Source organism: Rhipicephalus sanguineus, unplaced genomic scaffold (genome assembly GCF_013339695.2).
Source record: "Rhipicephalus sanguineus isolate Rsan-2018 unplaced genomic scaffold, BIME_Rsan_1.4 Seq239, whole genome shotgun sequence".
Lineage (NCBI taxonomy): Eukaryota > Metazoa > Arthropoda > Arachnida > Ixodida > Ixodidae > Rhipicephalus > Rhipicephalus sanguineus.
In genome coordinates this window covers 116,145-141,536 of record NW_023614840.1, presented here as the reverse complement: position 1 = coordinate 141,536, position 25,392 = coordinate 116,145, and the positions used below count along the sequence as shown (strand labels likewise).

Below are 25,392 nucleotides of genomic sequence, written 5' to 3'. Positions count from 1 at the left end.
TATTTCAAATAAACGTGCCTTGTCTGACGTTCACGTGTGCATTGTTGTGAGAAACGAGTTCGACAGTACCGTTGCAGAGGTCGGACGTTTGCGTTACTGAATTCTATTGTTATGGTAAATTTTTGGGCTTTCACTATAACGACCTTTCAGAATAACGAACATTTTTCCGCGGTCCCCTGAAGTTCGTTATACCGAGATTCACTGTATCTTGCATTCCACTGCATGTGCATGATCCTCAACTTTTTTCTAGTTGCTTTGTTAGAACTGGCAGTATTGCAGTGTATACTTTTCGCTTTAATAACAATGCAAGATTTCTGACATTATTTGGGAGTGCCTGCCGACTGTGCTCCAGCCCATTCTTATTCTTCGGTGAATTCCTTTTTCGTGATTAGGCTCCCCTGTTTGCAGTTGTCCTAGGTATACATATTCTTGTATACACTCCACTCTATGGTTTCCAATCATGAACTCTTTCGCCAGGGGCCGTATTCTCAAACGATCGCAAAAGAGTCGCCTTTGGTGCGCTGATTGGCTATTGCGAAAAACCGGGAAAAGCAAGGGCGCCATCTAGTATGTCCGTCGACAAGACGGTGCTCTATGGCGCTCCTGACGTGCCTGGAATAAACGAACACACCTCATCACCGTCGGTTGGTGGTGAAGTCTAGCATTTCAGTGACATAGACGGTAGCTTCTAGTATTCAATCCTCGGTGGATGTGTGCAGCATTTTTTACGCTGAAGCTTTCAGCGAGCATTACCTGGGGTGTTTCAGTACTCGTTCTTCGCCAGTGCGTGTTTTTTCGTGGTTTGAACGTTCCAGGAACATGAACTGTGCATTGCTCGCTTGGTTTATCGCGCGCCAGCAACATTTTGAGATGTTTAGGGCGATATCGTTGCAGCGCCACACTACAGCTCTCCGAGTACGGCGCGTTAAACTCTCAACAAAAATACATTTCACACAAAGTTGCATTCTTTAAATACAGTCGAACCCGTTTATAACGAACTCGAAAGTATCGCGAAAAGTGGTCGCTATATCAGTAGTTCGTTGTATATGGACTCGCCCTTAGAAACGTGCGCTTAGCAGCCAAGCCGTTTTCTTTTTCTTTGCACTTTTATTAAAGTGCTAACAACCCTTCGGTGACAAGCTAAGCCTTTTCGCGTCGTGAAGCGACGCCCCTGCGTGCTCACGAGTGAATTAACCGCCTTTGCATGAGCCGAGACCGTTTCACCAAAGCGCGGTACTGCCACGTGGAGCCGATCATCCTGGCTAGTTGCGTGCAGCGCGTCACCTACTCGGCTCGCGGAGTCACTGCCGGGCCGCTTGCTGTATGCCGTATGCGCGCGCTTGTACGTTCTTCGTGCTTGCTTCACTCCGGACCGTGCACGGGTGCGGCGACTAGCCTCTTCGTTCAACGCGGCGAAACACAGCATTTTGCAAGCAACGCGCACTCTACGTCTCCGCGATGCTCTCGCGGCCCTGCACGACGATGCGCGGCGCACTTGAACCGTCACCTAGTCAACACGCAGTATACGCTCGCTGTCAGTGCATCGACGTTTCGGTGGCCGCGCAACAGCGAGCTACTTTCGTTTCTACAAGCGATGCGCACTTTAAAGCGGTCTCGCACGACGCGGCGGCGCGAACTTGCGAACGGCAGCATGGCGCGCTCGTACCGCCGTCAATCCGCAGCGTACGGCGTACGCCACACGCACAGCCGAGCAGATTTCTACAGATGACTGTGATAAGGTTGTCGGCTATAAGTCATAATGGGACGTTTCATCGACGGCCGCCACCTCGCCTTCGCTCTTTTCTGATGCTTATCCGCGAAGGTATCGCCGCAATCGCGCGGAATCTTAATCACCGATCGGCCGGTCTCTGCCGTTACCGAAGACTCTGCGGCACATTGTGGCGACGACGAGTTTAGGGATGCAGTGAACCTTTATGCGATGGAAAGTTTTATCGCGGTTATCATTCTTGCATTTAGCCTCCTTGCGTTCCAAGGCATTGTTTGTGATTCATCGGAGGCGTCGTAGCTGCAGAGAGGAAAGGTCGCCGTGCGAAGGCTGACCGCAAGGCTTCATGCTGCCTACTATCTTTTTTTTTTTCATCACTGCCATTCTGCCACTGAAGAAAAAGGCTGGAGAGTGAGCGACCTCGCTCGTAGCGTCCGAAATCTGCGTGCGGTGCTCGCCGATCAGGAATATCTTAGTAGCGAGTAAACTGGAGCGGGGCACGCGCGAGCGCGCGCCCCTCTCACGCTTTAGAAGGCCTGTTTTAACTTTTTTTCGCTTCGTATGCGCCATACTTTTACCGCGACCGTGTCTGAAGTGTTCATTGTAAAAGTAGGAGGCCTTGAAAAATGTTCGCTATATGTGGACGCAGCTTCAATGGTTAGCATAGGAAAATCGTAAGTGCACCCAAATATGGTCGTTATAACCGATAGATCGTTATATATGGGATCGTTATAAGTGGGTTCGACTGTATTATACTGTGCATTAAACAATTGCACAAAAGAACGTTGAAAGCACTTTCAACACGCCTGATATTTCAAGTAGCCACAGCCAAGCCTGGCCACTGCGTAGAAGCCAGCATACGCTCGAAAACGCCGCACCCTGGTCGCTCTGCGCTCGTACAGTACGCTCACTCCTATGTTGTGAGACATTCGTAACGCCAACGGCCAGTGCAACAATGACACCACAGGCAAGTGTTCCTTCAGTTATTGAACGCATCAGATTCTACGTCACCAAACGCTATACTATCGCATTTCGCAACCGTTTGAGAATACAGGCCCAGGCTATTCAGCATGACCTTTGTTTTCATCATATTCATTTTTAGGCGTACTTTAATGCTTTCTCGTTTTAAATCCCTCTCTCATTTTTGAAATCCATTGCTATCATTACTGAAGGGCAGTACGTCATCAGCAAATCGTAGGTTGGTCAGCCATTCTCCGTTAACCTTGATTCCTGCTTCTCCCAGTCTAGCTGTTTAAGTAATTCCTCCAAGCACGCAGTGAACGACATTGGAGATGTCTTCTCATCTAACTCCTTTTTTGATCGCAATTTTATTGCTTTCTTGTGGCGAAGTAAGGCAGCTGTGGAGTCTTTGTAGATGGTGGCTAATGTATTGACATAGGATTAAACTACTCCTCGTCAACTTTTATATAATACATGCCGAAGTTTACATTCCTTGGATCCGGTGATTAATGAGGAATATGAAGTGCAAGCACACATGTACAAAACCAAAAAAATTATATTTATTCGACGTTTCGACTGGGGAAACCACTCTTCAAATAAATTTCAGTAGAATAAATGTCGAATAAATTTAATTTTTTTGTTCTTGTACAATTTTTTTGTTTTTGTTCTGGTGTACATATATGTACACCAGAATGTGGATACGGGCTGCAATGAATGACATGACAAGAATGTATGACTGAAATGACAATTCTTTAGCTGGCATACCTCAATATCCATGACATACCATAAATGACATGATATGCTTGCGATGACATATATTTACTTACATACAACCAACCATGGTTTGGCAACTCTTGGCTACTGCTGTGTGAGAGAGCCTAGTGTTGGAAAACTTAACTGTAACTAGCTAATGTTGGCCAAATGCTGGATAGTTTGGCTAGCACTGACTAATGTTGGATGCAGTTTGGGCTACCTGCTCCTATGAATATTATGCACGTACTACTGTGACTCTGCCACTTATACGCTAGCGTTCCTTGAACTTGCAAGAATGCACCAAGAAATGCTGCTGGTGATTATGATATGCCCGTCAGCACAACATAGAGTGAATCTCCTCAAAACTGACATATGCGCTCAAATGTGAGTTTAAACATTACGTTTAAAGGAGCACTGACACAAAATTCCGAAGGTGAGATAATGAGAAATAGATGTATGTGGAGCCGTACACAACGTCTACGAAATATCAAGGGCCAATATAGCCTAGAACATATTTAAAATCAATTTTAAAGTGCATGCCGTGCGACTGAGCGAGATGCGAGCGCTTCGCGACGCCGACATCAACGCGGCGGATGTGTAAACAAACCTACGTCACGAGTTTGTGTTGGCTGGTGGCTGGTTGTGCCGTTGCGTTTGTGTGTGCATCCTGCCGTATTTCTTCCTCCGTGCCTGCGGCTTTTCGTGTGCTGGTTGTGCTCTCTTCTGCTGTTCGCTCGTCGTGCCCGTGGGCAGATGTTATGGCCCGCTCACGCTAGCGGCAAGCCTGCCGCATCGGCGCGGTGCCGCAGAACGTCGGCCGTCGCCGCACGCGAGAGAGCTGTCCAACTTGCACGGCAAGCTTCGCCGGCGAGGCATTCGCGCCTCCGAAAAACATGGCAGCACTGCCAAAAGCGGTTGTCTTCCACTTCGAATCTATCAAGTGGCCGCCGTGCGCTCTGTAACGTGTAAGTTCCGAAGTGATGCTTCCATTTGCTTTAGATTCATGTCCTTAAGCTTTGACAGCAATGTATTCGTCCCGATTCGTTGCCGTTTTTGAGAGCCATAGTCAAATAATCGATGCTGTAAGCTTAGCGAGTCGAGATGGGCGCTTCCGAATGCTCGGAGGACATAGATTACGCATTTGTAGTTGCTTCTAATCCTCCATAGCTGGCGCCACTTGACCTAGTTCGGCGCCCACCGCACCCACGCTCGCGCGCCGCCTACGTCACAATTTCGAGTGTTCACTTTGCCAGCTGTGTTTTCCCGTCCTCCGGAGGATGCTGCCTAGCTTGGTGCTCTTTGAAACCGAAACTGCGACTGGGCGCTCTAAAAACGTCTCTAAATAAAGAACCGTCGTGCACTCGCGCAAACTATGTTTGCAGCCGTGATAAGTGGATCATAAGCTATCTATTGCAACAAAAAAAAACAAGGTGCAAAAGTTTTGTGTCAGTGCTCCTTTAACTATCTCTTAGGCCTCACAGGGTAGTCAATCTGCCTGTGAGCCAGCGTCCCGCATCCTACTACTCAATTTGTACACACGTCGATCAACACTGTGCCATTTGGCTCAAAGACAAATAATGCAGAATAGGCAGCTGCTCGCTGACTGCTTCGCAGAGCACAGTTTCCCACAGGGCATGGGATATGCCAGAATATCTTACTTTGCTCTTGACAAAGGCAAGTGGTAATGCCAACTTGCAGCTACCTCCACAGAATAGCACTCACACGTAACAATGCACACCAATAAAAAGAGGTCATACTTTCCATAAGGCAACTCTTGAGCTATAAGATGAAGTTTCTGGATAATGTCAGCTGCTTCGTGAAGCTGCAAAAAGAAAAAAAAGAGAGAGACGAAGAGAAAAGTTTTCAATGAAAAATGTAAGCACAACTATGTGTTCTGCATTCCTCATGTCACAAGTGACTTTGGGTGCATGCAGATAAGAACGAACATGATGTCCTGGTCAACATTTCTGATTTTGATAAAGTTTACTCTATAGGTATAGTATCACACCCTGAACAATGACACTGAAGTTCGTTTTACCGAGGAAAAAAATTGTTCGCCTAAATAAAAGAAAATATAAATTTTGACTGCAAAAAACATTGTTACACTTATTTTGCAATTCCTGAACTTTGAGCCCACCTAGCGAAAAAACGGTACACTTCTTGGCCACAATATTTATTTCCATCAAGGAACAATTGGAATGCAATTTTATCAGTACAGTCAAACTCGCATGTATCGAACTCGCATAAAATAAAAGGGGGAACTAGTTTGACATATCGTATGATTCTATATAAAACTTTTAAAGAACTAGCCTTATTTCTGGCACAAAATTAAGTGAAAAGTTTGGCTTCGTGGCAATACAGGGTGGGCTTTTATTTAGTTTTCATGTTTCCACAGTTTGTAGTTGTGGGTGTGGGTTATAGGCAGGGAGAGTTTGAGAAAATGCAGTATTGATGTAAGCAGCACCTAAACGCCTTCATACACAGGTGTGTGTACTGGTCGGCTCCCGGTAGCCTCTAGCCTGCCCTGGCCCTAATGTTGGTATTCTTTTTCAATATCATAGTCAGCATGCTTCTTGGAATGTACGCAGTTGCAATGTCAGACTTCTTTTCTGTACGTTTGACTGTGTTCATTATGGCCAGCCTAACGGAGAACAGCCAAGTTCTTCCATTTTATCGGAGTCATTGCGTTACCGAAGGGAACAGAGAAGCGAACAGCGACCCCACACGACGAACCGACGGGCCCAAAGACGAGGAATCTTGGGAGAAAGCACAAAATGGCAAGCGGTAGTCTACTTGGAGAGGCTAGCGGTTCCAGTCTTGGTAGTATAGTAGTAGCCTTGATAGTCTTGGTAGGCGGCGCCCTCCTAGTCACACCGCTCACTCTCCCAGATGTAAGCGAAAAAGTCTACTTCTATGAGGAAAAGCCAGCTTCTTGAGGTGTTTCGCACTGCACCACCTTCTATATGTCAAGTGTTCCGGCTATTTTTGTTTGATGTAGATGTAAATTTTCCAATGCATTGATGTTAAAGCACTGTTGTGTTTGAAGATAGTTAACAAAAGGAATAATTCAACTTACCCGAGTTCGATATAGTCGAATTTGACTGTGTTTTATTTCCCTTTGCTGTCAGAGTACTTCTGAGTAAAAAAAATCACGAACATGGCAAATGGCACAAAATACCTGTATTTCAGGTATTGCGGCAGATAAGTTAAACTCAGGATGATAACACTCTGTACATATCAATATTTGCACTTTCTTCTAAATAATTTTCATGGTTGCCACGCTCCCCCTTATACTTCAAAATTGTGCCAAAGCGTATGTGGTTTACCAAAGATGCCAAAGTTTGAAAATACTTTTCTCAAAAACGCCATTCTAAAATTCTTTTTTTAAAGATCACTCTGAAGCCTATAACACTGCCACCACTCTGCGTAAAAAAACGTCGCATTATTTTAGTTGCTAACAAGTTATAATGCATCAAATGTGACCAACTCAGCCTAGCGGCCAAAACCATTACTTTTGTGCTGCAAATCACATACAGGTCATTGAAAATAATCATATGCAACATAATCACAAAGGAGCTGTTCCAAAACAACAAATGCGTAGCCAGGTTGCATGGTGCGGCAAGCTTTATCTTGGAATGCTTAGCAAACTTGAGTAGACAATGCATAGCAGCAGCGGCTCAAATTACATCAACCCCACTTTGACTGCAGGCAAGCTCTGCTCTCGTGTGAAAATGACTCTCATAGGGTGAGATCAGGAATGAATCACTGCAAAAAGTGAAAGCTGTTAAATGCCAACCCAGCAAATATGCAACAAATACTCCACTGGTAATATTGCAGTCTGCATTGCGGTTGCTATCAGTACAAAATCACAAAAATTTTGTGTTTACAAATTACCCCTGCGCCTGTGACACCGCGTTGGTCACCTAGTCTTCGGAAAAGCGTGGTTGCCATCCATCACGTTGTTGGCAATCAAGGCTTCAGTGGTGGTGGCAAACTAGCTTAATTTTTACTAGGATGATTAACTGGTATTGTTGATCGCATCAACAGTGACTGCATCTTCATTGCTTCGTCCGCCGTGACAAACACCGACTTGGTTTTCGCCTTTCAGAAATGCGCAGACACTCAGACTGCGTCGCTAACGGTCATGGTTTCGTCCCCTACAGATGCGGCGCGATGCTCCCAAGAACTCCTCCCAAGGCTGCTAAATTAGCCCACAATTTGTTCACTCATCTTTGCCATTAAGAAACCCAGAGATAAACCATTACCTTGGCTGGGTCATGGAGATGCCCGTGTGCGACCCATGTTCTGGGCGAAGAAACTCTGCAAAGTGCTTCATCAGCTTCTGTGCCTCGACAGCACGTGAACGGGGTGTGTTCACACTTTCCAGGAGATCTCCCAAGTGCACCACCTTCATTGCCACATAGCCAATCTGCGAATCCAGCTCCTTGTACGTGGCATACGAGGACTGCATTCAAAACAAAGTGGCTACGTCAGATACCCCAGGAATGTCACTTTGTAACCGCTTCAGTAAGCTTCAAGGCACGTGTACTATTAAATGCGACAGTATATTTAAAAACTGACAGCTCACACAATGCACAAGTTAATGCTTCCACAGATTTGAACCGAGCTGCTGCATAGAAAAACAAGCATAAACGCCAGGAGAAACATGAACCAGGTTGTTCAGTGAGACAAAAGATGCTTCAGCCTCGCCTTCAGGGGAAAACGCAATAGCGTAACGTGCGCATCACCTTCTCAATCACTAGCCTGCTTTGGTTCTCGGTGGACGCCTCACCCGTGCCGCAAAGAAACGAATGTCTGTGCACGTAACATTGGCTGCTTGAAACTATCCTAGAATGCTTACTGCAAGTACAGTTGCGAAGTGCCCACTAGGCCATAATTCTTCCTTTTGCAAAGGGCCCACTACGCGTCCGTAAGGCAACATGTGAACCTACGCAGCTGCCAACTTTGTTGATGCTTTTGCTGCTGATTATGGTTAATATGTCTGAACGCTTTGTAATGTGTGGGCCTCTAAAACACCCCTTGGTGCGCAATTCACATGTCTTGACACCTGGCGCAATTCTACACTTCTGCCATAAAATATTACATGCGTTAAGAAAACACCTCCCACTACATGACATTCATAATGTTTTCTTCCGAAACAGTTTCAAGCAACAGCGTGGTTCTGTGGTAGAACACCTACTTGCCACACAGAAGGCCTGGGTTCAATTCCCATTCGAACCGAAGATTTTTATTTATTTTATTTGCATCTTTCTCAATTTTTCGCTCACAGACAACACTGATTTTTCGCTCACAACCCCCGACGCCGACACTGGAATTTTTGCGAAATGAGCTCCTTAAAGCGGCACATAAAGAAGAAAGTCATGCATTGTCCTTCCTCTTTTAAGGCCCCAACATGAACCATAAACAAATAATCATAGACACAATCTTGGTGCCTTAAAAATACCATCAGCCAATTTTAGAGGCTAGCTGACTGCATGAACCACCACACAAATTGTGCTTACGAATGTGTTTGTTTACAGAATAGAAGCTACTAGATTAGTTCCTTGGTACAATACAAGCTGATCTGTGCATTTTGAAACAAAATGCAATAAGAGTTTCTATGAAACAAATGAGGCACATCTGGTATTAGGTGTTGGCTGCCTGCGGCTATGCGCTATTTATTACTGCACTGCTCCTGTTTTAGCTGACAACAACAACCGAGAGCCACTTTTTCTTATGGTGTGATAACTAGAGACCGGATTTTAGGCAAATGCCTATTTCGTTCCTGGCACTCCTATCGTGCCGCTTTGATATGTGAGCATGAATTAGAGGAGGGCTTTTATAGTGTTTCTATAGTGCCTATAAATGCCTATTTTTGGCGTATGCGCCTACATGTCTATAAGTGCCTATAATGCCTCTTTTCTAAACTGGCGCCTCTATGAACATTTAACCTTAAGGGAAGCTGAAGTGGTTTTAGAATTCGGTAAAACTTTGTTGTTAACAGGACCAACATTATCGTCAACAATGGCGTAATATTTTTCCGCTGTTGTGGCAGCAGGAGCTTTAAAATACGCAAAGAAAAGTTCGTCTTGCTCCGCCCATGCGAACGCGCCGAAAGTGTGGGCGTGGAAACGAACTAACCGGAACTATGTCATAGTCGGTAGTTTTGGCAAAGGCACGCAGCACTGTCGTATCTCCAACCGTGGCCTCCGTGACTAGTTCCGGCTGAGCACGTTGGTGGAACTGATTGCGAAAGCCGCACTTTAACAGAGCTGATGGCGCCGATGATGCGGCACATCGAAGATGAAATAACCGCTTTCGCTCAGCAGCTCAAGAATCCCTGCGGCTGCAGCGCTGTTTTTTGCCAAGAAATGCTATTTACGTTCAATTCTGTGAACTCTTACATTGGTTTTCGAATTCAGCAGGGATCAAACTATGATTACACATTCCAAAGTCTTTTTTTTTTAAGTGCTTCAGCTTCCCTTTAAGTTTTGCTTCCCGGTGCAGTTTGAGCCTTATTCATGTTGCCAAGCAACACTGACTGTTCGGAACTCTATGGGGTTCAACCTAGTCCTCTAGTTCAACCAACTCCCAGAAGCAACCACTAGCAGCAGCAAATGAGACATGCCGGCGAGCATACACCATCGCGCTGAGCAGGTGTGAGCGGTCGGCGAATGCGAAATTGTGGAGCGTCATCAGGGGAGAGTGAAGAGCAAAAGAAGAACGAACAAATTTAATGCTTCTACTAAGTCGTGCAATACTTGGCACAGTGAAGCACAGCTTCCAGCTCGGGAGTACGTTATGCACTTTTTTGGACACCCCATGACTTCCCAGACACGACTGGGTGCAGCCAGGCTATGCACTATAGAAAGGGGTTGCGCACAATGTCTCCGTCAGTGGGCGTGAAGAATTTTTTTCGGCAAGAATTTTTCTCTTGCTCTATCTTATTTATTATTTATTTATTTATTAGAATACTGCCGATTTGGATTTCAGATCTTAGGCAGGAGTAGTTACAAGCCATTACAAGTCAGTAAAAAAAATGGATATATTATACACACACAAGGCGTAGATTTCACCAAAGCATCATTTAGTGAATACATAGAGAGGAATGTTACAGCTGAGCATCAAGACAAACATTGAATCAAAATAGAAAAAAAAAAACAAGATACAACAAACATGTGCAAAATAGACGCAGCATATATTTTACTAAATACTATAACAGCAAAAAGCCTAGTGAGTAGATATATGCATATACATGTGACAACATCATCAAGGTTCATGAGCTACGTCAGAGCTACATGTTGGATTGAAAGACCTGTAGATAACATGATAACGACAGCTGAGGGAAGTGAATTCCAATTACTTGCAGTTCTCGGGAAAAAAGAATACTGAAATGTGTGGTGAGAAGAAAAACTCAGCTACTCTTTTAGTATGATAGGACCAAGTAGCCGCCCGTGAGCATCTTTTAGATAGGTATCCTTTCCGATACCTAACTGTCATGATAAAGGAGATAAATGAGTTTCATTCGCTCACGGTATCGCAGAGTTCCTAGTTCTCGAGCTGAGCTTTTTTTAGGAGAGATGTAGGTGATGCCTGCCAGCTGTATTTATTATAGATAAACCTAACTGATTTCCTCTGTATTTTTTCCAATATTGAACGTTTCTTTTGTATGTGGATCCCATACAGCTGCACAACATTCCAGCAGTGGCCGAATAAAGGTTTTATACGCTAAAAGCTTACTTTCTGGTGTAGACTTACTCACGCGCCTCCTTAAGTATCCGAGTTTTTCATCGCCTTCCTTGTATGTAGTCAATATGGTTGTTCCACTAAGATCGTGAGAGATGATGACTCCCAAAACTTATAGTTGTTTACTTGCAAGAGGTTGATTATCAAAACATTAACGGAATGTTATTGGGTACTTTTTGCGACTAATTATCATTGCCACGTTTTCTTTTTGTTGATGGTCTCTTGCCAATCTGCGCACCACGTTTTAATTAGGCACAAGATTCATTTAATAAAAGCTGGTCGTTGCATGTAGTAACTTCGCAATATATAATACAATCGTCAGCAAAAAGCCTTATTTTAAAGGGAATGTCTGAACGATGTCATTGATGTACACGAGAAAAAAGAGGGGACCAGAACAGACCCTTGCGCGATGCCTGAAAGTACTGAAATGGCACGCGAAGTTATGTCGTCAATGGGCATGGCTTGACCTCTACATGAAAGGTAGGCTTCTATCCAAGCTATTAATGTGGCGTTCTTCAGTATTGGCTATAGCTTCAATAATAATTTGCGATAAGCAATTCCGTCGAATGCCTTTTCGAAATCTAGAAATATAATGTCAACCTGATTATCTCTGTCTAGGGCCGCTGCTGTGTCATGGACAGTTTGAATGAGCTGAGTAACTGTAGAGTAACCACGGCGAAAACCATGCTGAAAGGAACCAATTAAGCATTCATCTTCAAGAAAAGTTGATACATGTTTAAAATGATGTGCTCTAGCAGCTTTGCGCATGTGCTAATAAGGAAATTGGCCTGTAGGATGCATCTGACGGTGCGCTTGTTTTAGGGATAGGGGTGATTTTTGCGTACTTCCAGTCACTGAGAAGTTCCGCTTTAGACAGGGATTTCTTAAAGGGGTACTGGCACAAAATTTTGCGGCCGAGAGACCTGCTGGATCGATTCCCGTGCGTGCGTGTACCATATGCAAATATCGACAGCGAATAAAGCTTGGAAGGTATTTTATATGAATTTGAAGTTCGCGAGCGCGATCCAGCATTATAGGCCGCACCTGGTGCATTGACACCCTCAGAGGTGACCCGAGGTGACCCCCCTACTTGCCGTACATAACCGTTGCAGCTGGTACAGGTTATGATGACGTCGTAGCCGCCATTTCTGTTTTGACGCGCTTCCCGACGAATCGCTCCTCGCCAGCGGGTCAAACCTGAAGTGATTCGCCACGTCGAAAATTCCTTCCATCCCCGCGCAAGAAATCGTCTCCATCAGACGACAATGAGCCCGACGACGACAGACCGTGCGGAAATGCGTCACTGTTCTGTGTGCTCACGTGACCGAGCGTTTCACTCGCTAGGTGGTGATAGTTTCACCCGGCAGCTTGTCGTTTTTGGAGCTCTGTCAAACCGAAACTGAGGCTGTGTTGGTAATGAGGAGCTTGTAATTAATTACTGTCGCACGCTGCAGCAAGCGATGTGCCGTGTTATGATTAACAGGCCCCCAGCAACACATTGCAGCAAAAAAACGCGGGGCGAAAATTTTTGTGTCAGGACTCCTTTAAATAATAGACATCCTGCTCAGTGAACAAGGAACCTGTTCAGTGTCCTGAGCGGACACTGAGTCCTGCTCAGTGAACAAGGAACCCGTATGCGGTTCCGAAACGTCAGATCATCTCATCCGACTTGGTCAGTGACCGTGAATCATCTCATAATAGACACAAACATCTTGAACACCATTCTGCATAACGTTTTAGAAATGTATTCGGTATACCATCTATGCCTGGCGATTCCTTGTCATCTAATTTTAGCGACAGCGTAAGTATGCCTTCTTCAGATACACACATTTTCAATAGGTTCTAAGTTATCAAATTGGTTAAATTCCAATGTGCAGCCATCGTCAACGAGAAACACAGAACCAAAATAAGCATTAAGCACTTCAGCAATTACTACGTTATCCGTCATAGGGATACCATCGACCGATAGAGGAGGCGGAGGTTTCTTTTTTGGCAAAATGTGTCGCCAAACTTTTTCTGGTGAAGTTATGAGAAAGTTTTTAAGGCAAACGTGTTCGTAAAAATCTTTGACCTTCTTAATGCTGTTTTTTAGCTGCTCGCATATCTCCAATATCTTATCTGAGCCACCTGAACACGGATGCCGTCTGTGCTGCCTTTTTGCCCCGTTTAACTTACGTTAGTGACATGCAATCTCTTTCGTCATCCATGGATTATGTGCACGCTGCAACTTACGTTTGTGTGGAACAATGCTTTTTACACAAGTAAGCACAAGGTTTTTAAAAAAGCACCACATATGTTCAACAGAGGTTGCATCCGATTCATAAAATGATTCAAACAAAGAAAAAGAACTATCCAGAGCATCTAATATAATGACGTCCCACATGTGAACACAGGTACAATACACTCCTTTTTTTCCAGTCTAGATCGAAATTTGACTTTGAGATTGAAGCACAGTAATGTGTGGTCCGAGACACCTCTGAATATGTCAACTTTCGGGTCGCGATCAAGAACACTGTCACTAATAATGAAAAGATCCAAAACTGAGTGGCTATAACCTAGTATCCTTGTAGGTGCTTTTACTAATTGTGTTAAGCCATGTAATAAAACAATGTCAACGAAGGGAAACACAAAGTGCTTCAGGAACATCCCCGTTAAAGTCACCAGTTAGTACAAGGTTAGTTCTTGCACACGAACTCGTTAAGCGCCTTAAGAAATCCCCTGTTAGGTAAAAACCTGCAATTACCAAATAAAATTCATGAAAGTGAACCAGTACGCACTCAACACTGATGATATCCGGCAGTCTTGTAACGTGCAACGAGTCCATGTACAAAATAGCATTGCCGCCGCTGTGGGAGTCGCGGTCCTTGCAGTACGTATGGTATCCATGCGGTACGATTTCTGAGTCACCTAAGTCGCCGTGAAGCCACGTTCCCGTAATAACTATTACATGGGAGCTGTGGGCAATAACTATGCTTTCAAGCTCAGCTGTTTTCTTTAATAGTATACTTCGGGCATTTAGGTTAAGACATCGGAAAGTACTTTTGCGGCTTTTGTTTTATTGCACAGCTCCCGCGCCGGCGCGAACCTGACGGTCCATTGTCCGATTGTTTCTGCAGCGCAGATTGCTTGGTACTCGAGTATTTTTAGTTATATTTCACTGCCAATTTTCACTGCCAATAGTTACAATTCACTGCCAATTTTTATTTTATCGTGTATCAGTTTCACTTTTGTCCCACCTCTCCCGATATCAATCGTACTATCCCAGAGACACTTTCGAACTTCTCTAGTGGCGGCCGAGAAATCCTCCGAGACCGACATGCTTTCTCCCTTTAATTTGTAACAGTAGATTTTTTTCTCTCTCTTTTTTTTGCATTTCTCTGTTTCCCTCTTTCTCATTTGTTGTGTGCTAAGCTTTACTCTCTCCCCTCCTCCTCACCATCCCATCTCTCCTCCTCACACCCACTTCCCTTTCCCATCCTTTTGCTACACCATACTATACAAGGCTATGCTGTGCTCTGCTAGCGTGCCTGGATAGCCAAACAGCTAGGATGCTCGCCTTCGGATCGAGGGTACGCCGCAGGTTCAAATCCTGCCGTGAAGAATTTTTTTTTCAGCAGGCTTGGCTCAACTTAGTGCAAACATTAAAATGTTTTTCTTTCTCTCTGTACTCGTCCTCAGGGTGCGCCCAGGCTCCTCTATTTTTCAAAGGTAGCAACAACCACTCGCGTGCCCTCTCGAGGGGTCCAAGGAGCAGCGCTAGCAGACGAGGCGCCGCTCGCTCCCGTGCATCTTGCGGACACCTGAAACCGAACTCACCCCGCACTTGAACTGTTTAAGTGTTAACATTTGTGGCCTCAGCAACCACTGAACCACAGGGAAAATAGATTTATTGAGGCCGGAGCACGTTAAATGCTGAAATAAAACGCATTAGTTTCCGAAGCAGCACCAGTCCCCCAGAACATTTACTTCTTCGCATGTTTTGAAATTCAGGGTAACTTGAAGTAGAGGTGATGTATGGGTTAGCTAATCGTGCTCGTTTTCTAGTTCGAAAAAAAAAAAATAGGCAGGTTGCGAGCTTACTGCTACATTGTGAAACCTCACTAGGCACCCAGTGCTCCTGTAGTGCGCAGTGCAAAATATACGCTATTATTCCTTTCGTTACATTTGTCAGCATTCAGAAGTATTCAAACGGTTACACGGTATTTTTAACCAAGCTTATTTTGTTTATAAGTACTATAATAGGTTTACTCAGGAGAAAGAGTTGCACTGCATGTGTGGAATATCAGCAACCAGAGAACCTTTCAAGATCTAGGAAATATAGCATGCCCGCTAGTGTCTCGCCCATTTTAATGTTTATCTGATTTTTAAACAAATACATTCATTCAAAGCTGTCCCCCTTTTACTGCTTCCGCCGCCTCCACGCCCCGCAGATATAAATGTATGTTGAAATGTTACCCAATGCAACTTCGAATAAATTTGAGGTATGTGTACTCCTACAGGCCCTAAAACCATATTAATAACGAGAAAAGCTGAGATAGGTGGCTTTTTGTAGAGATGCAAGATAATAAAAGAGCACTTATTTAAATCTGGGTTTTATTACAGGAATTAATAACAAACTTTTTCTTTGGGAAGTTTGCTGTGAACACTCGTCCCCCCTCATTCACTTGCAGCCATTCCTTCTGCATTGGCCGATGAGCAAAGATGCTCAGTGTGGCATATGGTTTTAGTTTTTTCTGCCCAGTGTCGTGCAGTATTATTCACTCGAACACGTCACAAGCATTATGGTCCTCTAGGGAAAGTATCATGCGGAATGCTTCAACGAAGAAGCCTTGATCGACCTCGCGCATAGCAGTGTGGCGAAACCATGGCAAGGTGTGGCAAAAAACAAATCCCAAATGGTCCTTCCTTGTGAACTTTTAGTGTTAAAGCCACCTCAAAAACAGCTGCGTGTCATATTGTAGACATGCTAGCGCGGCTTTGTGAAGTTTGTGATTTACTTTTTAAGGTGTTCACCGCCAGGGGACAAACTGGTGCTACGCGATTCGACCCAGCCAATAGGAAGAATCCCTTCGTTGTGGTCGTTTAGCGATCTGGATGTCGGCTCCTGCTCTACCCTTCTCTGTCATGCCAAAAAGAAAGGCACACAGGAGTGTGTTGATTTGACAGTGGACACTTGACTCACCATGCTACAGAATAAGCGGAGAGACCGTGTTCTGCAAGGCGTGGCGGACAAAGGACACTTGCACGGCTACGCTCAACTGTCGGTGCCTGTGTACCACCTTAAATAATAACATTTTTTTTTTTCCTGTCGTAAATAGACGTTGCACACGCCTTGCCTTGAAATTATTTCCATTTCTGTAAAAACGTATTGTGCCTATATTTACGATATTGGAGGCCTAAAACGTTTTGCCTGCCCATTTTTTAGTGCCTAAAAATCCGGCCTCTAGTGATAACACATTCTCACGGGAATGTAACAAGACACATGGGAAGGGTTCTCACACTATGCCTCACATCAGAAGCTGTCATTCAAGCTATTCTGGGTGCTATAGAAATATAGAAAACAAAGAGCAGCAGAAGCAGACGTACTTGTGCAGGTTTAGACGATATAAAATAGCAATGATACAATCAATAGACCGTATTTTGCATAATGCAATTATTACCACGTATTTTGCAATGATACAATCAATACACTGTATCTTGCATTTCTGTATCGGAGAGAGACCATTCATTCTCTCTATGGCAAAACACAGAATTTACCAATACTCATCGTTTCTGACTAGTTTTGATCTCCTATTTGTCAGGATAGAGTCGTCTCTTAACTCCACGTGGAACACCACACCGGGTGAGCGAGCTGACGACGAAGCTAGGCTTATGGCCCTAAAGGCTACTTGCGTCATCGGCCTGCACGCACAGGCGACGAACGACGCATCGGACAACAGACTGAACTCCATGATTGGCGAGGTCATCTTTGGCCAGGCAGATGCCAAACAAGAGAGTGACAGAATGGACTTAAGCCATGAGCAAGTCAACGTCACCAAGTAAGGCTGGCCTAATGCATCAGCAGTTAGAAGTCAAGTGGATGAACTATTCAAGAAGTAGGACGGTTTAGATATAAGAGCATAGACTTCATTGCTTGTGTGAATCAGTTCGCAGTTACTGATCATTTTTGTATATTTGTATATTTTCAGAGTGATGCTTGTTTGTTTCATAAATGTGTTGTGTTGTGCCAATAAACAAGTCTTGACTGAGCCTATCACCCGGGACCTCCCGAATCCGTGACAGTGAAGCCATCAAAAAGTGCAGCAGGAACGCCACTATGCCCTGCAGGTTTCTGGTATGACAAAATGTAACCCACATTTTAATTGGAACCAGACAAACCAGATTGACACCTCACTGGGTGAGTGAAACACGGAAGGGTATGTCGATTTTTGTCGCCTGCTTTTATTTTGAATTTGTAAGTTCAGCAACTTTAGTTTGCATGTGTCTACCTCTAACATTCTTTTTGCATTCATCTCAAGACGATACAAGGAACGTGTTGCAATGTAAAACTCGGCGTGCTAAATTTGGGTGTGGGGCCCCTTTAACCCTTTCACTGTCGAGTGTTTCTGGCCATGAAGCACCCTGATACACGTGCAGATGGCCGGGAGATAGCCGGAGACTAGATCAGAAAAATAAGACATAGCGCTACGAGAGCCCAAAACAAACTAACTCTTTATTTTCCCGCGTCCCCATCTTTCAGTCCTCAGGCGTGACGCCACAACACACAAAGCAACAGAGCCGCGCGAGGGCACTGCATGTTAGCCATTACATTGTGACACTCCTCCCCTTTTAAGAAGAATAACTACGGGAGTACCTAAGCACTGGTTTCCTCGACCTGTTGTTGCGTCTTAACACTGGTGTGCAAGGCGCAGCCACGGAAGAGTCACTCCCCACATGAACACCACTGCTGCTTGCAGTAATGTCAGTGTTTATGGCACAGCCCCTCTCAGGCAAACTTGTAGCCGGCTCGACAGCCTCTTGCTCCGGCATGTCCGGAACAGTTGATTCAAGGAGAGGAGGCTGTTCCCATTGTGGTATGGCCGCAGCACTAGCATGGTGAAGCGCATTCGTTTCAGATGTACCCGGTGGCCCTGTCTGGGCAAGACGCAAGTGGTCACCGTGTCGGTGCCATATAGACCTATAGTCGAGAATGACGCGGGCCGACGGCGGGGTGACGTCGACAACACTGGCCCGCACCCATGGTGCTCCCTGTCGAAAGTTTCGCGCATACACGCTGTCTCCTGGTTGCAATGACGGAGTTGGCCGGGATCCTCTGTCGGCATACAACTTCTGCTTAAGTTGCCTTAGAAGTACCGACGTCTGCAGGCTTGGCCGCAAGACATTCAACGGTGTCTTGAAGGCTCTCCCTGTCAGGAGTTCGCACGGTGGCCGACCCGTTACTTCGTGAGGTATAGTCCTGTAGTGGAATAAGAACCGGGACAGTTGTGTTTGGAAGTTGCCCGACCCAGATTTCTTGAGTTTGTTTTTGACAGTCTGTACTGCTCGCTCTGCGGCACCGTTGGACGCAGGGTGATACGGCGGTACCAGCATGCGACGTATTCCATTTCGAGTCAAGAAGTCCAGGTACTGTGCACTGGTAAAAGCAGGACCATTGTCCGAAACTATGATGTCAGGGAGGCCGTTCTGGGCGAATGCCATTCTCAAGGCGGAAATGGTAGCGTCTGCTGATGTGGAAGACACAGGGAAGACTTCTATCCATTTCGAGAAGGCGTCCACTATAACCAAGAAGGTATGCCCTAGAAATGGTCCCCCGAAATCAATGTGAAGCCTAGACCAGGGTCGCTGTGGAAAAGGCCAGGGTGTCTGCTGCACTGGCTGGGCAGCTCTATGTTGAGCCTGGCACGTAGCGCAGCTCTTCACACTGTTTGCGATGTCATTGTCAATGCCTGGCCACCAGACATGGCTCCTGGCGATCATCTTGCTCTTGTGGCTGGCATGGAGCACACCAAGTACCTGGGCCAGCAATTTTTTCGGAATCACGACTCTTGATCCCCATAGTAGACAGCCTTCATGGAGACTGAGTTCCGCACTTCTGGCACTGAAGGGTTTCCACTCTGGTCCCGCTGGGAGGCTTTCTCCTTTCAACACAGATAGGACAACATGGCTCACTACCGATCGTCCCTTGTGGCTCGTGCAACAACAGCTGGTGAGAGGAGTTGTGGATATGCCTCCTCCAGCATGAAGATCTCAGCAGGGCGAGGAAATGCAGTGCAGTCGGTTGGGCAGCGGCAGTCTACTAAGCGCATCGGCATGCCCGAGCTCTTTGCCAGGTTTGCAGACAGTTTGTAATTGTAGCGGAGAGCTTCAGGGCCCATCTGACCACTCTTGGCGAAGCCTGCACAGGAACAGGCTTGTTGGCACCCAGAAGTCCAAGAAGTGGCTTGTGGTCAGTGTGTGCTTCAACGGTATGCCCCACAAGTACTGGTGGAACCGATCCACGCCAAACACCAAGGCCAATGCTTCCTTGTCAAGTTGACTATAGTTTTGCTCTGCTTTTGATAAACTTCTAGAAGCAAAAGCAATTGGACGTTCTCGGCCATCAGCATCTTTGTGCGCCAAAACTGCGCCTATACCGTAAGGTGATGCATCACAGCTGAGACATACAGGCCTGTCTGGGCGGAAATGTACAAGAACTGGAGCTGAAGTCCCCAGATGCTTGCAGGCAGTGAAAGCATCTTGCTGGTCCTTTCCCCACTGCCACTTCTTTCCATCACAAGAAGCAAGTGCAACGGACGGAGATTGCAGAAAGGTTGGGCAAGAAACGCCGATAGAAGTTGACGAGTCCCAAGAAGCTTTGAAGTTCCTTGACATCTTGTGGCACAGGAGCGGGCAGAATGGCAGACACCTTGTCCATGTTCGGAGATAGGCCTTCCTTACTGATAATGTGCCCGAGATACTCACTTGGGGTATGAAGAAGTGGCACTTCTCGAGTTTCAACTTGAGGCCAGATTCTTGAAGTTTGCTTAGTACCGTACGGAGGTTGCGACAGTGCTCGGCATCATTGCACCAGTTATGAGAATGTCGTCAAAATAGACCACTACATGTGGCAGACCCCTGAGCAAGTTCTCCATCTCGCGTTGAAAAATAGCTGGAGCAGATGAGACCCCAAAAGGTAAGCGGGTGTACTGGAACAACCCCCATGTGCGTCGAAATCGTGACGTACTTTCTAGAGGCCTCATCCAGGACGACTTGCTGGTATGCATCACGCAAGTCCACTTTGAAATTTCTCACCCTCCAGCCAGCACAGTCCACAAGTCCTCAATCCTTGGAATAGGGTAGCGTTCCACCGTCGCGACTGGGTTAATGATGACACCAAAGTCCCCGCAGATTCTGATGCGCCCATCCCTTTTTGTCACGGGAACAATTGGGGCAGCCCACCTAGCTGTCTTCACCGGAACAATGATGGAATCTCTTATTAATCGCTGAATTTCTTGCGTGACTCCGTCTATCAAAGCATACGGCAGTGGGCATGGCTTGAAGAACCGTGGTGGAGCATCTGAAGGTACATGTAGTGAAGCTGTCGCACCCTTGAACGTACCCAAGCCTTCTTCAAACACTTCAGTGTAATCTTGCACTACGTGTTTCACATCAGCAAGTGCATGAATATTCACTTCAACGTCGGAGACGCCGATGCCCAATTCTTGCATACAGTTGCATCCGAGCAGAGTGGGTGATTCGTTTCCGTCCAGAAAAATCGGTAGGTGAGCCTCCTTGCCATGAAACTTTACATGGACATCAGCTTTGCCTTGTACCTTCTTTAAATCCCCGGAATAGCTTCGCAGAAATACTTGAGACGGCTGCACCGGAATTGAAGGTAGAAGCTGTAGCAAACGCGACTTGGCAATGACTGAGACGCTCGCTCCCGTGTCCCACTTCCATGCGGAGCGGCTTGCCGCAAACTTCAACACTGACGGTAAAAGGTGGAGGCGCCTTGGTGTAGTCAACTAACCACATGTCGAAAACTTCGGCGGCGAATCTGTTAGCGGAGGCTTCATCCTGGACAGTATTACGCGATGACGGTTGCTCGCCGACAGTGAACTTCGGCCCGCGAACGAACGCAGCCTGGGAGACCTGTCACTCTGTGATTGCTGTCTTTTTGTTTGGTATTGCAAACTTTCGCCAAGTGCCCGCGTTTGTGGCAGTAACTGCAGACGGTCTTCACATGCCGGCAAGCGGACGCCAGGTGTGCATCCCCGCAGCGATACAGGACACGCCCACCGGCGCTGCCGAGACGCAGAGGGTGGAAAAGAAGGTGCTAGCGTGAGCTTGCGCTATCTCCCCTGCATCCTTCTTTGCTGCTTCCATTGCTAGGGCGGTCTGCACTGCGTCTTCGAAAGTCAGGTCCGCTTTTTCCAGCAATCTTGTTGGACGTCTGCGTTGTTGATGCCACACACGACGCGGTCGCGGAGCATGTTTTCAAAGCTCTTTACCGAAGTTGCAGTGCTCGGAAAGGCTCTTCAGCGCTGCAATGAAGTTGCTGACGGACCTCTCCTTCAGCGCGAATGCGCGAGTTTGAAACGGAAACCGCTGCACAACAGCAGAAGGCTTCGGGCAGTAGTGGTTTCCTAGCACCAACAGAATCTCGTCCAACGTCTTGTCACTTGGCTGGTCAGGCTTGACCAAATTGCGAAGCAACGCATACGTCTTCTGCCCGCAGCAGCTGATGAAGACGGCTGTTCGCTTGTCTTCAGCGATGTCATTCGCCGTGAAGAATGCCTTCAGCCGGTCCACGTAGCAGGGCAGATCATCGCCTCCTCCCCTCGAAAGGGCTCAAGATTGTCGAAATTTGGCATTTGGGACGGATGGTGGAGGCAGCAGGAACTCACGAGAACATTCTTTTTTATCTTCGTCGCCAGTTGATACACGTGCAGATGGCCGGGAGATAGCGGAGACTAGATCGGAAAAATAAGACATAGCGCTACGAGAGCCCAAAACAAACTAAATCTTTATTTTCCCCCGCGTCCCCCATCTTTCAGTCCTCAGGCGTGACGCCACAACACACAAAGCAACAGAGCCGCGAGGGCACTGCATGTTAGCCATTACATTGTGACACACCCCCAGTGTCGCTTGGTTTTCGGGAATATCAGGGAGCTTGAAACGCAAAGAACGCAGGTTGTGAGGTCAAGATGAGAGATATGGATGGGAAGGGGATACAATAACAGTCATGTCTTGGTCCACTGGAGAGGCAACGACGAGCACTTCTGAACTTGACACGCCGTAGCAGACACATCAACACAATACAAAAAAAAGAGAAAACCTTGCAACCCACAGCCACATGGCAAAACAACCATTGTACCCGTAATCGCACGTGCACCACATGGTCGAGAGAGTAGCGCACGCTAAGTGGCCCAGCAAAGAAGGGCAGGCCTGGTCACTCAGTACTCTTCAATACACAAATCAACCACAGCAAAAATATGTGGTTCTAGAAAGAATCTACAGATGGCACACCAGTAGAATCACTCTAATCGCACCAACCTTGCGCTTAGGCACGAATTTTTGAGCCCACATTGGAAAATGTACCAGTACGCCAGTGACACTGCATGGGGGGGGGGGGGGTACTGGTACGTCAGTGGACAGCGAAAGGTTAAGTGACAGGGATGAAGTATGGAGCGATATGAGGAACCTTGTTCTTGTCCTGGAGTTCAGCCACCTTGTGGCAATGACGTGCTTCCTCCTCACGGACAGATCATCTCGAGGCGTTCGCACTTTTTCTGGGTCATCTCAAAAAGGACCTGCAGGTCTCGAATGCCTTGCTTGAATGCCTCCTGCAGCACACTGGGGTCAAACGTCTCGGGGTCCATGTGCCTCCCAGGCTGCGCCAGGCAAGGCGCTCAACAAAGTCTTCAGGGCTGAACGATTCCTGTACATAAAGGAAAAATAAACCATTTAAAACAGATTTTACGAGAAGTCTCTTGGTTTTTTTTTTTTCAAATTTTAAAAATTCTGCTAATCAAGATCACTGAACAAAAAATTCCGCTAATTAAAGATCCCTGAACAAAGTTATAGTTTCACCTCAACCTGTTCAAGAGCTAGTCATTTTTAAAATACGTGTATACACATTCAGAACCAAATCAAAAGCATCACAGTTTCTAGAAAGAGCACTAGTTATCAACCAAGTGTCAGTGCTGTCACTGACATTCTTTTATTAGGTTTATATTTACCACAAATATGACACTTGAAAAGCGTTTTGTGGTCACTTATACTTTGGCGGTTTGAAGTTTGCACTAGAAAGGCGATGCAACATCTGCTCCTCTGGCTGCTTGCAGTGTGCCTGTTGCCTGCCACGGTGGCTTAGTGGCTGTAGCATACAGTGGTGGTGTGTTCAATCACAGCTGCATTTCAATGCAGGTGAAATGCTAGAATGCATTTACACCTGAAGTGCACAGTGAAGACTGGGACGTCATAATTAATCTGGAGTGCCCCCCTACAGCATGCCTCATAATCATGCTATGGTTTTGTAGCAGCACATAGAGCTCCCGAATGTCATTTTCAATTTTCCTTTTGTGTCTTTTGGGACAATCTATTAAGTTCGATTAATCCCTCACCAGGAACCACATTTGCTTACGCACTGGAACTTTTTAGAAGGCCAAATACTTCTTCAAATCATTTGGTGAGGTGAAGAACTCTCTCGTCCACTCTAAGCCACTGCCAGCAGTAACCCACCCCCAACCAATCCTCAGCTAGCATTCCACAAGGGGCACACATTCGCTGTGTAAAGGCGTTATTGACAGCTGGATTGACGGCGACGATGCACCACAGTCACGACGGAGCGCAGACTCTCTCGAGCACGAGCACGAGGGGCGTGCTCTCCGAGAAGAGACGAAGAGGGCGACCCACTAAAAGGCGCTCGAGAGGACGGCCCATTACAGCGTTCCAATGCTTCTCTACAATTACCCCAGGTACGAAAAGGGAGCCGTCTGGCGACCTAGCAGCTGGTCACTATGAGCGGGTCATGGTAGGGCTTGAGGCGCTCCATGTTGACAATGTCGCACCCTCGACGGCGCATGTCCGAAGATGGGTCGATGGGTTCAATCAGGTAGTGTGACCGAGGATGTGCGTTCGACGACACGGTAGGGGCCTTCGTATTTGGGCAGCAGTTTGGAAGAGAGGCCAGTTGCAGTGGTAGGGACCGAGAGCCATACGAGCGCTCCAGGTAGGAACGTGGGTGCAGAGTGTTGGTCTCACCGCGGATGCTCTTCTGCTGCTCTTGGTCATGCGTAGTAAAGGTCTTGGCAAGCTCGCGACACTCCTCAGCAAAGTCTGGCTGTGGCAGAAATAGGCGCACACTCACATCGATCCGGCTTGTATGGAAGGATTGTGTTGATTGTGTGCGACAGGTGCCTGCCATACAAGAAGAAAAATGGTGAGAAACCAGTGGTGCTTTGAGGGGCGGTATTGTAGGCGTTTGCCCTCTCTTGGAATCCAGTCAGTTACCCTTAATGACCACCGGTTATCCTGCGTGAGGGGAAGACAGAAAATTAGGTGGGTAGATGAGATTAAGAAGTTTGTAGGTATAACGTGGCAACAGAAAGCACAGGACCGGGTTGATTGGCGGAACATGGGAGAGGCCTTTGCCCTGCAGTGGGCGTAGACAGGCTGATGATGATGATGATGATTGTAGGCGTAGGTGACGAAAGGCAGAATGGAATCCCAATTTGTGTGATAGGCGGCGACGTACATCGAGAGCATGTCGCTGAGCGTGCGGTTAAAGCGTTCCATGAGCCCATTCGTCTGCGGGTGGTAAGCAGTAGTTTTGCAGTGAACAACGTTGCACTCTTTGAGGATGGCTTCGACGACTTCCGACAGGAAGACACGGCCTTGATAGCTGAGCAGCTCCTGGGGTGGACCGTGGCGCAGCATGAACCGGCGGAGCAGAAAGGAGGCTACATCGCGTGCTGTAGCCGCTGGGAGGGCGGCAGTTTCGGCGTATTGCATAAGGTGGTTTACAGCGACGATGGCCCAGCGGTTACCAGCTGACGTCAAAGGGAGTGGCCCATACAAATCGATGCCAACGCGCCCAAACGGCCGGTCAGGGCAAGGTAAAGGTTGCAGACCTGCTGGTGACTGGTGCGTTGAAGTTTTGCAGCGCTGACAATCGATGCAGGAGCGAACGAACTTCTGCACGTAGCGGTACATGCCTCGACAAA

The 25,392-nt window shown here is 46.6% G+C and overlaps 1 protein-coding gene across 1 annotated transcript in view; it reads right to left on the bottom strand.

Moving 5' to 3' along the window:
- The window catches only part of LOC119376826 (exocyst complex component 5-like), an 88,880-nt gene extending 65,818 nt beyond the window's left edge, over positions 1–23,062 (bottom strand). The window contains 5 exon segments of the mRNA XM_049411491.1: positions 5,197–5,261; positions 7,705–7,717; positions 7,720–7,904; positions 22,869–22,925; positions 22,927–23,062. Of these exon segments, the coding sequence (XP_049267448.1) occupies positions 5,197–5,261; positions 7,705–7,717; positions 7,720–7,904; positions 22,869–22,925; positions 22,927–23,046 (440 nt within the window). The 5' untranslated portion in view covers positions 23,047–23,062.
- Positions 23,063–25,392: the final 2,330 nt, after the last annotated feature.